General features: G+C 39.3%; 1 protein-coding gene across 1 annotated transcript; it reads left to right on the forward strand.

Annotated features, from left to right (window-relative positions):
* Positions 1-267: 267 nt before the first annotated feature.
* Positions 268-14254, forward strand: LOC113625127 (olfactory receptor 10V1-like). Its single transcript, XM_027115647.1, is given in 4 exon segments — positions 268-297; positions 13361-13487; positions 13490-14046; positions 14048-14254. Coding segments are annotated over 4 exon segments (921 nt in total).
* The last annotated feature ends 294 nt before the right edge of the window (positions 14255-14548 follow it).

Raw genomic sequence — 14548 nt, forward strand, 5'->3', positions numbered from 1 at the left:
CTTTTCAATGATATTCAAACAGCCGAAGGTAGCATCCTACAGAAGGGTCTTTGCATTGATCTTTTCAGGGGGATTCTCAGAGAGGCTGGGCCATGCCAAAAACACTTTCCTGCTAAAATAGAGGGGCAGGGCCAAAAACATATGCAAATTAGAACGTTCAACCACCATTGTTTTTTTGGTGTAACAAGTGAACCAAGTTTTACCATTGTGTTTTCTTTTGGTTTAGTTGTTAACAATGATCCCCAGCGCTGGCAACGTTGTGGACAAATGAGCATCACCAAGCTCGCTGGTGGAGAGGTGAGAGGTTCAACATTTTAGGAAAATAATAATATTTTTAAATGCTCATGTTTTGTCAAAATATTGACAGTTTTCCAAGGTGAGTAATGCATACCTAAGTATTCATAGTACTATCCTCTTAATTTGTGTAGACTTGAAATTTGCCAAATAAAAAATTAGCACTTGAGTTTAGTTATCACACTTCGGGAGTCTAAAATTAGAAATTAATGTGAAATTAGAATGACAATGGCAACAACAAAAACCTTTATATACAAGGTAAAAATCATAGCATAATTTTAATAGGGAATAATGAAGACAACTTAATACGGAATGCTAGATTCAGTTGATGAAATACTATGCAATTGTTTAAAGTTATATTTATAAAGACAATGTAATAACCTGAAGATATCTGTGATATAATACTAAACAGAAAATGAGATTTTGAAAATGAGGATCACCTCACTGTAGAAAGAATGCACTCTGAGTAATGAGCCTGAAAAGTGTTTTTCCTGTTCTATATTTTCTAATATTCTTTAATAAACATCAATGCTCTTATCATTTTAATTAATTGCAAACTTATAACATGACAAAAGGAGAAACAAGCAGTGTCGTCCTCAAACTGTGGAGTACAATCTTTTGCAAATTTTTAAAGCAAAGTAGACAATTTATACAGAAATTAAGAAAAAAGTTTGTCTAACCACAACTGGTCACTATATTTTCAATAAGAAAAGTGTCATTCCATGAATGCACATTTCATCCTTCATTCAGGTAACTTATCATCAATCACCCCTGGAATGGAACTGAAGGAAGTTTATTTTTCTAGCCAGGCTGCTTTCCCGGAATGCCTACTGCAGAACAATCCCTGTGCATCAGCTGTTCTATGGAAACATCTGAACCAAAGCCATCATGGCCAGAAGCACCAAGCACTTCAAAGGAAAGTGCTGATTTGGAAGCTTGAAACTGGCTCTTTCACAGTTGGTACATGGTCAACACATTCCTTTCGCTCTACCCTGTTCACTCTTGAGTTATTTGTGTGTATGCCTGTCTCCCTGGCTGCACAATACACTATTAGCATCTTTGACGGCAGCTTCTATATTTCGTTTGCCTTAACACACATACTCACACATAATTTGCATATAGTAAATGCAACTCAATTTTTTAAAATAATGAAGCCAACTTGACAAAGCCTAGTATCCTGAGTCACAGCAGGGAAAACTGTAAAACAAAACTAAAATGTCAGCTAACGGGTATTGAGTGCCCCTTAATGTCCACTGCATTGCAAATAATAACGACTGACACTTATTGGGTGTCAGGGACTATTCCAAGCACTTTATGCCAATTAACTCATTTGCACCTCAAAATAAACTTATGAGGTAGGAGCCATTCTGGTCCTTATTCTACAGATGAGAAAAACCAAAGCACAGACTCCAACCCTGGCCAAATACTGCAGACTGTACACACTTAACCACTACTCCGTGTTGGCTTGCCGTGAACAACTATGTCCTCATAGTTGTCTCCTTTGCAGGTTTCAGCTTTGTATATATGGACTTGGGGAAGAATAATGATTTGCTATATTCTGTCTAGAGGAGACAGTACATCATCTCCTAGTTGGGAATCTTTAAAAAAAAATTAGACACTTAATATTCCTACTGCTGGGAATTAATTCTAAAGAAGTCAAAGGGATGAAAAAGGTATTCATATAAAGCTATTTCTAGTAGTATTGTTTCTGTATCTAAAAGAAAGAAGCAGATCACACAACATATGGGGAACAAAAATATCTAACTGTTCTACAGTCATTCAATAATATAGTGTATGAATTCAGTGCATTAAAAGGCCTCCACTAAGAAAAGAATGCAGAAGTAGGGGTGAAAACCTTAATGAGGAGGTAAGAGACCCATACACTGAAAACTATAAAACGTTGATGGAAGAAATTAACTATGACACAAATAAATGAAATGATAACCCATGTTCATGAACTGGAAGAATTAATATTTTCAAGATGTCTGTGCTGCTCAAACTTATCTATAGATGCATGCAATTCCTATCAAGATTCCAATGGCATTTTTCACAGAAGTAGCAAAAATAATCCTAGAACTCAAATGGAAGGAACCAGAAAAGATCCCAGAGCAAAAGCCATCTTGAACAGTAAGAACAAAGCTGGAGATATCACACTTCCTGATTTTTTTTTTTTTTTAAAGAAGATGGCGGGGGTAGGAGTTTAGTAATTTATTTATTTATTTTTGCTGTGTTGGGTCTTCGTTTCTGTGCGAGCGCTTTCTCTAGTTGTGGCAAGCGGGGGCCAGTCTTCACTGCGTGGCGCGGGCCTCTCACTATCGCGGCCTCTCTTGTTGCGGAGCACAGGCTCCAGACGCGCAGGCTCAGTAGTTGTGGCTCACGGGCCTAGTTGCTCCGCGGCATGTGGCATCCTCCCAGACCAGGGCTCGAACCCGTGTCCCCTGCATTAGCAGGCAGATTCTCAACCACTGCGCCACCAGGGAAGCTCCTACACGTCCTGATTTTTAATTAGAATACAAAGGTGTAGAAATTAAAATAGTATGGTACTGGCACAAAAACAGACACATTGACCGATGGAACATATATACATTAGTCAGCCTAATAAAGAATGAAATCCTGCCATTGGCGACAGCAAGCACGAAGCTGGAGGAGATTATGCCAAGTGAAATAAGCTAGACAGAAAAATAAGTGGTGATATCACTTATATGTGGAAACTAAAAAAAAAGTTGAACTCATAGAAACAGAGAGTAGAAGTGTGGCTACCAAGGGTCAGGGAGTAGGGGGAATAGGGAGATGCTGGCCAAAGGGTATAAGCTTTCAATTATAAGATGAATAAATTCCAGAGACCTAATGTACAACATGATGACTAAATTGAACAATAAGGCATTGTATACTTGAAATTTTCCAAGCGAGTAGATATTGTGTTCTCAACACATACAAAGAAACAACTATATGAGATGAAAGTTATACTAGTTAGCTTGATCGTAGTAATCATTTCACAATGTATAACAAAATGTCACATTGTACACCTTAAATACGTACAAATTTTATTTGTCAATTATACCTCAACAAAGCTGAAAAATAAAATATTGAGCATAAGTCTGTGTATTGGAAGGAAGGTTGAATAATTGGTAGCTCTTAACATTCTCTGCACCGTGTGAATTTTACAGTGTTTTCTCCATAAACCCCCACAATAATCCTTTTAAAGCTAATAACGTGCTATGTAACATAATGAATACTGCACATGCATTATCTCATTCAATCTCCACAACTTCTCTATGAGAGGGGAACATCACTCTCATTGCCACTTTACAGATAAGGTCACCAAGGCTTCGACCATGTGATTAATGTACCCAAGGGCACACATATAGTCAGTGGCTGAGCCAAGGTTTGCGTCCGAGTCTGTCTGAATTAGACCTACTCTTTTAACCATTCTTATGTATTACCTCCAAACCCCAAGTTTTGAAAATTACTATCTGCCTAACTCTATCTTTTAAACAAACAAAGAGTAGTAGTAATAATAATGATACATGTATAGGGCTTCCCCGGTGGCGCAGTGGTTGAGAGTCCGCCTGCCGATGCAGGGGACACGGGTTCGTGCCCCGGTCTGGGAGGATCCCACATGCCGCGGAGCGGCTGGGCCTGTGAGCCATGGCCACTGAGGCTGCACGTCTGGAGCCTGTGCTCTGCAATGGGAGAGGCCACAACAGTGAGAGGCCCGTGTACCACAAAAAAAAAAAAAAAAGATACACGTATAGATGTATCCCAAGAAAATGTATGACATATGCTAGGGCTTTTTAAATATTAAAATTACCTTGAAAACTCCATTAATAACCTTGAAGGTCCTTTGAGATATGGATATCCAACATATGGTCACCCACTACATGACCTCTAAAATCCCTTCTAGTTCTATGATTTCATGAAAAACCTTTAAAAAAAATTTTTTTTTTTAAATAAAAAAAGAAGCTCTAGATGGTCCCCATTTCTCCAAGGGACACTGAAAGAAAACCATCTCTTCAGGTGCTTTACATGAAATTGAATGAAGCATTAGTTTCATCAATGTCAAGTAAAATTTTTTTTTGGCTGCATTGGGTCTTCATTGTTGTGGCGAGCAGGGGCTACTCTTTGTTGTGGTGCACAGGCTTCTCATTGCAACGGCTTCTCTTGTTGCAGAGCACGGGCTCTAGGGCACGCGGGCTTCAGTAGTTGTGGCTCACGGGATTAGTTGCTCCGCAGCATATGGGATCTTCCCCAAGCAGGGATCAAACCTGTGTCCCTGCATTGGCAGGCAGATTTTTAACCACTGCACCACCAAGAAAGTCCCAAATGTCAAGTAAATTGAGAGACCACCGTCAGGATTTGAATGGTTCAATACAGAACACCCAAGGAGATGGTGGGTGAAAAGTTCCGGCTTTGATATGTTAAATGTGAGACACTTACTAGGATCCAAATAGTGATGTCAGCTAGACAGTGGATATACTAGTCTGGAGTTCAGGGACAAAGTTAGGCTGCAAATAACATATCTGAGAGTTATCAGCCTGTTTTTGTATTTAAAGACAAACAACTGAACTGGATTACCTACCAAAAAAATGTAAATAGAAAAGAGGGCCTGGGGCCAAGATCCAGCCTGAGTGGGAGTTAGGGCAAGTATAGAAGCCAGCAAAGTAGACTAAGAAGGAATATCAGAGATATGAGAGTAGAGTCAAGAGGAATCAATTTCCCAGAAGCAAAGAGAAAAGGGGATATTGCAGAATATGGAAAAGAACAAAAAAACAATGAATAATGCCGCATGTGGAAATTTTCTTTTTTGAATGTTATTTCAAGGTAAATCAAGTGAAAATAGTAATTTTTCTTTTCCTCAACTGACCTCATCACTGAGTTCATCAACAAGTGACTAAAAAATAATCCTTAGGGAAGCTGTACCAAATGGAATAATGGAATATAGGAACACTGAATTTAATCTTGTTGTTTTATGCTTCCCAAGCAGACCTTCCTGAGTCATCTCAGGGGACCAAGAGTGTCACTTTAGCCAGCTTAGTTATTATGAATGTCATTATTTGATGATTATTTCAAATCCAAATATCAAGGAAACTTCAAAGGTAAGTTCCAGGCTACAGAGATATAAGTATAGCCGGATGTTACCTTATACAAAGAAGCAGCAGGATAGACCATACTCTCGGTCCCAGAATTGATCAGATAAGGAATCAGATCTAGTTTGAGAAGAGCTTTAACACAGTGCCCTGAATCAGTAAGATATGTGAATCTAGAAGTGGTAAGCATGCCAGCCCACAGATCTTCTGAGGACAGACCACTGGGGTCCTCAGCGTTTAGCAAGGGACCCATGTTAAGTCTGCAATGGCTTGCGGTCCACATGAGTACATTAAAAGGTAAGAATCTCCTTCCAGACTCCAGATTTTAGAAGATTAGGAAAATCCCTAGCGTGTAACCAGGACAAGGCTTGCTGTGGGCATTGGCCAAGGAACAGAAGCTAAGTATGGAGTGGAGCTTTTCCCAGAAAGAGGCAAAGTTCAGTTTTGACTCAGAACCAGTGTCCTATACTAGACAGTTTAAGGAGAATTCAAGAATGCATACTGTGAAATCCATGTTCTTCAAAATGATTGATGGCAAGGAGGCTCCGTCCAAAATAGTCAAGGGATCATGCTCTAGATCAGATTGAGTCCGAAACTAACTGGCCTTGAAATATAATGTCAGTACTTTCAAGGTTTCTCCAGTTTAAAAATATATCTGTCATCCCAAATGTCAATAGAAGCTGAAGAATTAGAGAATATCTACTTCTGTTATAAAAGGAATGGCTAGAAGGTTTCTTCTCATTAAGAATCCCCCATATGCTCCGGTACATACAAAATTAAATTTGATTTTCTCCTGTTAAAAAAAAAAATCCCCTGTATGCATTAAAAAATAATTCTAATTACATGCAACTTTTCAAAAACCATTTTTGGAAAAGAGAGATACGCCTGCACTTTCCTAACACGTTGTCCTTTTACAACAGCCCTTAGCTGAATTTGACTTGTATTCTTTTTATTACTTTATCTCTCATTCAGTTTTGGCCTCTTTGTGTATTGACACCCCCTCTCGTTCTCTACACTTTTCCCTCTTCTCCTAGAAACTAGAGCTATGCCTTACATAGAGGACGGTCTTAATAAATTTTTTTTAAAGATTTATTAGAATAAATATTGATTAAATGAGTAGTTGGTGAGAGAGGATGAAAAGAAGGAGCAAAAAGGAAAGAGAGAGAGATTACAGATCAGGGCACTGAGCACAGACTTTGTAAGGATCTGAGAAAGGCTGGTGGTGTGTCACTTTACAGTGAAATAGCTTGTAGATGAAGGACAATTAGAATGAAAGGATTTGTCTCTCTAGGACACCTATCAGTCAGCCTTACACATAGTGCATTGTTCAGTGAAATACAATTTATTTTTGTGATAGAAGCTTAGACTTGCTTCTGACTGACCTAGGAATTGTGTTACTTTGCCATTTACTAGCTGGGCAAGTTGGTTAAACCTTTAAGCCTGAGTTTCTTCATCTGAAAAAAATACAGACAATAAAGGTACATGTTGCATAGGACTGAAGGACCCCTTAAGTGAAAGGATGCCTGTAAAATGATTAGCATGGTGCACAGTACCCAATAAATGTTACCTATTATTATGCAGTAGGAGAATAATAACTTTGTGTTGAGTGCCTGAATATGTCATTTGATATACTCAAACTATGCTTGTAAAAGTGTTATGCTGAAAAGTACTATGTGGGATTGCCTATATGCTACCATTATTGACTTTCAGAAGCAAATTCTATATGACTCAACCTATTAACAGTAAAGGGAATGATCCAGCAACCCCACTCCTGGGCATATACTTGGACAAAACTATAATTCAAAAAGATACATGCACCCCCATGTTCATAGCAGCACTATTCACAATAGCCAAGACATGGAAACAACCTAAGTGTCCATCAATAGATAAAATAGATAAAAAATAGATTAAAGAGATAAAAAATAGATAAAATAGATAAAAAAGAAAATAAAATGAAAAGAAAAAATAGAAAACAGAAAAAAGAAAAAAAATAGATAAAATAGATAAAAAAGATGTGGTACATATATACAATGGAACACTACTCAGCCATTAAAAAGAACAAAATAATGCCATTTAAATACCATATGATATCACTTATATGTGGAATATAAATGAACATATTTATGAAACAGAAACAGACTCACAGACATAGAGATCAGAATTGTGGTTGCCAAGGGAGATGGGGGGGAGGGATGAACTGGGAGTCTGGAATTAGCAGATGCAAACTATTATATATAGAATGGATAAACAACAAGGTCCTACTGTGTAGCACAGGGAACTATATCCAATCTCCTGGGATAAGCCATAATGGAAAAGAATATTTTAAAAGACTGTATATATATATATATGTGTGTGTATAACTGAGTCACTTTGCTGTACAGCAGAGATTGGCACAGCATGGTAAATCAACTATACTTCAATTTTTAAAAAAAAGGAAAAAATAAAAATGAAGTAAAATAAATTTTTAAAAAAATTGTAAAGGGACACGACTTTGGCTCTTCTTTCCAGATGCTGCTGCCAGAAAATACTCTTAGAGTCTCTTCCAGAAAGTAAAAATACTCTCTTCAGACATAATTTCTTCAGATTTACCGACATATGTAAAATTTGTATTTTATTTTATGAATTAATTTTATGAATATTTATGAATTCATAAATTCACATATAAAATTCATTTATATGAACATATAGAAAATGTTATTCAAAGATGTCTTGTAAAAATAAATATATCCATCTGATGTTGGAATCTTCCAGCTGCTATGAGTAACTTCAGGAGAAACAAATATCTGTGCTCCAAGCAGGGCTTTTGTCCCCTGAATGATAGTTGGAATATTATTCTCCCTTCCCTGTTTATCCCACAGTCAAAACTCCCAAATTAAGATTTCATTTTCCTCTTCAGGTGAGTCCCAATTTGTGCTAACAGGTATAACATAAATTTCAATTAGGCCATGTAGATAAACCTAAAGTCAGGACATTTTATATAAACTATCTTTTAACTGTAACAACTCATTTATAAGTAGATGAAACAGTGCTCATCCTTCATTCTACTTAAAGAGGGATTCTGCAATATAAGGTGACACAGGAAACTAGTAGTGGAACCAGATGTAATACAAAATTTCTCCCAGAAAATGTTAGATAGACCGGCCAGGCATTCTGTCTACGCAGCCATGTAAATCTTTTTCAGTCTCAGGATAGATCATGAAGGAATCAATGAATCAGTGTACTTTACTGAACAGTTAATATGTGCCAGACATTCCTGTAGGTTCTTTTATGGACAGTGTTTCATTTGCACATCATGACAATCTTGTAAAGTAATGAGGTGTTATTCTGAGCAAATGGGGTCTTAGAGCAAACGAGCTAGCAAGATCACAAAATTAATAAGTAGCAAAGCTGGGATCCTAATACACATCATTCAATTCCAACATAGCCTACCTTCTACCATCTTGCTTGGAATCATCATCTCCCCCAAATTTGTATGCTCTTTTTAATGAATGCATTCTCCTAAAAGCTGGTTGTATAATCAAAGAGACAGTTTACTGACTTAGGTAAAAGATCACCTTTTCACTACTTTTTTCCCCTTGTTATTAAATGTTGTCTACAATTTAAATCGAGAGAAACTGACAAGAGAGGATGGAAGGTGTTGCAAACAGAAAAGAATAAGGGAAAATCTGGCTGACAGTCTTGTCCCTCTGACTCCATGAAGTAGACGGCATCTCAATCCTCTTTGCATCCTCTACAGTACCTTGTATATTTAAATGATGAATTAAAAAATGACCTACCGGGGCAACCTTGAACAAGTCAGGCAATCTCTTTGGAAGAGATGGATCATATAACCTGGCAGAGCTCCGATTCTGTGGGTATGTGTGATCTTTTATGGCCACTAGTCAACTTGTACAGGGTTTACGTGAAGGATGAAGAACTCATGAAGCTTTGTTCTTGGTCACATGATTGTAAACAGTCTCAAGAGATGATAAACAATCTTTCCAAAGACTAGTTATCCCCTGGGAGTTTTCTCTAGGCATATCTATCTTAGAAAGTGTTGACTACTACTTTAGTTGTGTTCTTTGGAATAATAAAGGAGGAGGTGTTCCAAGTCAAGGTTTTATATTTGGGAAGTTTGGGGAATTATATTTTCCACTGAGTAACAGCCAATCTAGGGTCTAAATCAGTACTTTTAGATCGTTTCTACTTAGGTAATCTAATTAGCACGAGAGACAATTTACATTCCTAAGGTCTTGGTGCTCAGTCACCAAGAAATCTCTCGGAAATCTTATGTTTTTATTTCCCAAATTCATGCAGATCTTTTTTCTATGCATACTATCTCCACGTTTTTATTTTTCTATATCCAAAAATTTTCACATTAAAATTGACTTTTTTAAAAAGCTGTGCTCTGCTGATGCTAGGACTTCACTTTGTTCTAGACACAGCTCTGTACCTTCTAGATTCTAGACTATAAAAATTCTAGTCTAGGAAGCACAACACGGATCCCAATAACCCCTACTATCCCTCCAGATTTACATAAAGAATGAAGTAAGCAAAGCACTCAGTTATTTGTTTGCATGATGCCCGACATGTGGTTCAATATTTTGGCATCATTAAAACAAATATGTTCCAGACCGTCTTTTGAAAAATGTGTCTTGTTAGTTTCTTCTTTGCAATAACAAAAGCAATTCATATAATCTAAAGTTGAGATAGCTTCCAGATAAAACATAACTTACAGCTTTATCTTGTCACAAGGAAGAGACCACAATGAGTGAGAAACTTTCTTTTTAAATAAATTTATCCATTTATTTATTTTTGGCTGTGTTGGGTCTTCGTTGCTGCGCACAGGCTTTCTCTAGTTGCGGCGAGCGGGGGCTACACTTCGTTGTGGTGCACGGGCTTCTCACTGCGGTGGCTTCTCTTGTTACGGAGCATGGGCTCTAGGCGCACCAGCTACAGTAGTTGTGGCTCTCGGGCTCTAGAGCGCAGGCTCAGTAGTTGTGGCACATGGGCTTAGTTGCTCCTCGGCATGTGGGATCTTCCTGGACCAAGGCTTGAACCAGTGTCCCCTGCATTGGCAGGCGGATTCTTAACCACTGTGCCACCAGGGAAGCCCCCATTGTTTTTTTTGGTTGTTTGTTTGTTTTTTTTACCCCCATTGTTTTTAACCAAACACTTTCCCTCTGCTCCTTATGAGAGAAAGAAGGGAGATTTTTTTGGTTGCATTGGCAAGGGCAGTATTTACTAGATGAACCACAGTCTAAATTATAATTATGCTTCTCTTGTCTGGAAATACTGTAATCAAACATTTTTGGTCTCTGATCTTAGGTGCTCTTTTTCCAATTGACCATCCAGAGTTCTACCTATGGCTGAACTATAACCAATCAAATAACAAAACCACTTAGGAGATATAAAGTATAGGGGAGGCAGTGTAGTATAAATAAAGATTAAGGACAAAAGCTATAGACAAACTTTCAAATCCCAGCTCTCCCATTTCCAACTTATGTGACTTCAAAGCACCTTTTTTTTTGTTTGTTTGTTTTTGTGGTACGCGGGCCTCTCACTGCTGTGGCCTCTCCCGTTGCGGAGCACAGGCTCCGGACGCGCAGGCTCAGCAGCCATGGCTCACGGGCCCAGCCGCTCCGCGGCACGTGGGATCTTCCCAGACCGGTGTACAAACCCGTGTCCCCTGCATTAGCAGGTGGACTCTCAACCACTGCGCCACCAGGGAAGCCCCAAAGCACTTTTTAACTTTTTTTTTAATCCTGTATGTCTTCATCTGTAGAATGGGTATGATAATAGTACATGCCTACTAAAGTGGTTTAATGGATGAAGTAAGCTAACCCGTTTAAGTACTTTCACTTTGCCTAACACTTAACATGGAATAAATGATAATTTGTCATAAGACAGAGCCCTCGTCCTCCAGGAACCTAGAATATAATTTGGGACAGAACACACAGATACAGTAAAGACAGTATGTTAGCTCTAAAATCATAACATGATGAGTGACATAGAATTTCAGAGAAAGGAGAGAGAGATTTAAACTGGAGTGGCCTAGGAAGACTTTGCAAAAGAAGAACATAACCTAGAATTTTCAAAGTGGGCAGGATTTGAATCAGACAACAGAGAGAAGACTTCTAGCTAGAAGGAAAATAGAATGATATGAAGCAGAAAGGAGAATGATGGATAAGAAGCCAATGAGTAGACCATATGGTATATAACAGGGATAACTGAGGGCCATAGTGGGATTAGCCTAAAAAAGTCTGATCCAGGGCTTCCCTGGTGGCACAGTGGTTGAGAGTCCGCCTGCCGATGCAGGGGACACAGGTTCGTGCCCCGGTCCGGAAAGATCCCACATGCCGCGGAGCGGCTGGGCCCGTGAGCCACGGCCGCTGGGCCTGCGCGTCCGGAGCCTGTGCTCCGCAACGGGAGAGGCTGCAACAGTGAGAGCCCCACGTACCACCAAAAAAAAAAAAAAAGAGTCTGATCCAGGAGACACTGGAATAATCAGCAGAGGAGTGAGAAAGCTGTCATTTAATACATAGGAAGGCCTTGAAAAATTTTAAGCAGATGAATAATATGATAATGGAGGGCAGGATGTATTATAGAGAGAAAAGAAGGGAAATGGAAGATTAGATGGGAGGTAATCACAAGAATCCAAATGTAAGGTAACAATGGATAGAACTAACAGGGCAGTGGGAAGGGACCAAAGTAATAGATATGAGAACTTTTGAAAATTTTTATTTTATATTGAAGCATAGTTGATTAACAATGTTGTGTTAGTTTCAGGTGTACAGCAAAGTGATTCAGTTAAACATATACATGTATCTATTCTTTTTCAAATTCTTTTCCCATTTAGATTATTACAGAATGTTGAGCAGCGTTCCCTGTGCTATACAGTAGGTCCTTGTTGGTTATCTATTTTATATATAGCAGTGTGTACATGTCCATCCCAAACTCCTAATTTATCCCTCCTTCCCCACCCTTCCCCCCCCGGGTAACCATAAGTTCATTCTCTAAGTCTGTGAGTCTGTTTCTGTTTTGTAAACAGGTTCATTTGTATTATTATTTTTTTTAGATTCCACATATGAATAATATTATATAATGTTTGTTTTTTGAGATGAGAAAAATTTGAAGGACCAACTATCAGTATTTAGGGACAAATGAATACTGGTATTTATTGGATAAAGGAGAGGAAGCAAAATGAAGCAATAACGTCTCTAGGTTTTGAGCTAAATTACAGAGCTTGTGATGCAATATCACAATGTAGCTCTAGCACAATTTTCTTTAAACTACGACACACAGCTATTTATACATTCCTAAAATTTCCCATTTCAAGTTTCCCATAATGAATTGATACCCTATTTTATCTATTTTGTTTTTGTTTGTTTGTTTTTGCGGTACGCGGGCCTCTCACTGTTGTGGCCTCTCCCGTGGCGGAGCACAGGCTCCAGATGCGCAGGCTCAGCGGCCATGGCTCACGGGCCCAGCCGCTGCGCGGCACGTGGGATCTTCCCGGACCGGGGCACGAACCCGCGTCCCCTGCATCGGCAGGCGGACTGTCAACCACTGCGCCACCAGGGAAGCCCTATTTTACCTATTTTGTACCTTTGAACTTTAAATTGACTTTATTCATTAATTCATTCAGCAAATACTTCTTGGAAAACTTTCTCTATCAGGTACTATGCTAGGCACTGGAATTAAAGCAAAGATCATCAAAATCCCCACCACTGAGGATTTCTCAGTCTTCAGTACTTGAGGGTAAAGGTGGCAAATGTACACATGATAATGTTCCATGATCTGCTTTGAAATGAAAGTGTGCACATAATTGCCAAAGTACTTCCATGAATGGAAACGTTGGGAAAGCATCGTATTGAATGAGAGGTACCTATAGACTGTGTCATCTTTCCTTTTCGTAGGTCCAATGCCATACCCATGGAAGAAATAAATAAAACTGTTTGATACAATCAAACAACTGTTTGATACAAAAAACTGCAAAGATACTATTCTTCTTTCGTCCATTCTCAGCTGACCCAAAGGTACAGGTGGTGATTTCTGTGGCTTTCCTGGTGATGTACCTGACCAGCCTCAGTGGAAATGCCATCATTGCAGTTACTGTCCAGATCAACACTCTCTCCACGCCCCCATGTACTTTTTCCTGGCTAACTTGGCAGTTCTGGAAATCTTCTATACATCTTCCATCACCCCACTGGCCTTGGAAAACCTTCTTTCAATGGGCAAAACTCCTGTTTCTATCACTGGATGTGGCACCCAAATGTTTTTCTTTGTCTTCTTGGGTGGGGTTGATCGTGTCCTGCTTGCAGTCACAGCTTATGACCGGTTTATAGCAATCTGCTACCCTCTACGATACACCCTCATCATGAGCTGGCCCTTGTGTGTGGAGTTGATGGTAGGATCCCTGGTACTGGGGTTCCTGCTGTCGCTACCACTGACTATTTTAATCTTCCATCTCCCATTCTGCAACAACAGCGAAATCTACCACTTCTACTGTGACATGCCTGCCGTCGTGCGCCTGGCTTGTGCAGACACGCACGTTCACCAAACTATCATCAGCTTCATCGTCCTAAGCATCCCCCTCTCAGTAACCTCCATCTCCTACGTCTTCATCGTGGAAGCTATTTTACAGATCCAGTCAGCAGAAAGGCACCACCGAGCCTTCCCCAATCTGCTCTTCTCACATCTTAGTGGTCCTCCTGCAGTATGGCTGCACCAGCTTTATATGCTTGTCCCCCAGTTCCAGCTACTCTCCTGAGATGGACCCGGTGGTGTCTGTGGTCTACACTTCTATCACTCCCATTTTAAACCCCTTGATCTATAGTATGAGGAACAAGGAATTGAAAGATGCCCTAAGGAGGGCACTAAGCGCGTTTTAGGTAGGATGGTTCTACGACTTATTTAAATCAGGACACTTCTGAGAATGAAATGGGATGCAGTTAATAATTATGCTGGGATGATATACATGAGCCAGGACTGTCCTCAACAAACTGAGACATAGTATTCTAGAAGAATAATGAATACACCGGAGGAAATGAATACTACTAATTGAAATAAAGCTTTATCGCATAGGGTAACATGATGTCCTGGGCATGGATGGAGGACCTTCAGCATTTATTTATTGGACCTCTACTGCGTCCTAGGTACTTTATGTGGGTTATCTCACTCGGCCT

Source organism: Aethalodelphis obliquidens, unplaced genomic scaffold, assembly GCF_003676395.1.
Source record: "Aethalodelphis obliquidens isolate GAN/ISIS:26980383/991018 unplaced genomic scaffold, ASM367639v1 scaffold14, whole genome shotgun sequence".
NCBI lineage: Eukaryota > Metazoa > Chordata > Mammalia > Artiodactyla > Delphinidae > Aethalodelphis > Aethalodelphis obliquidens.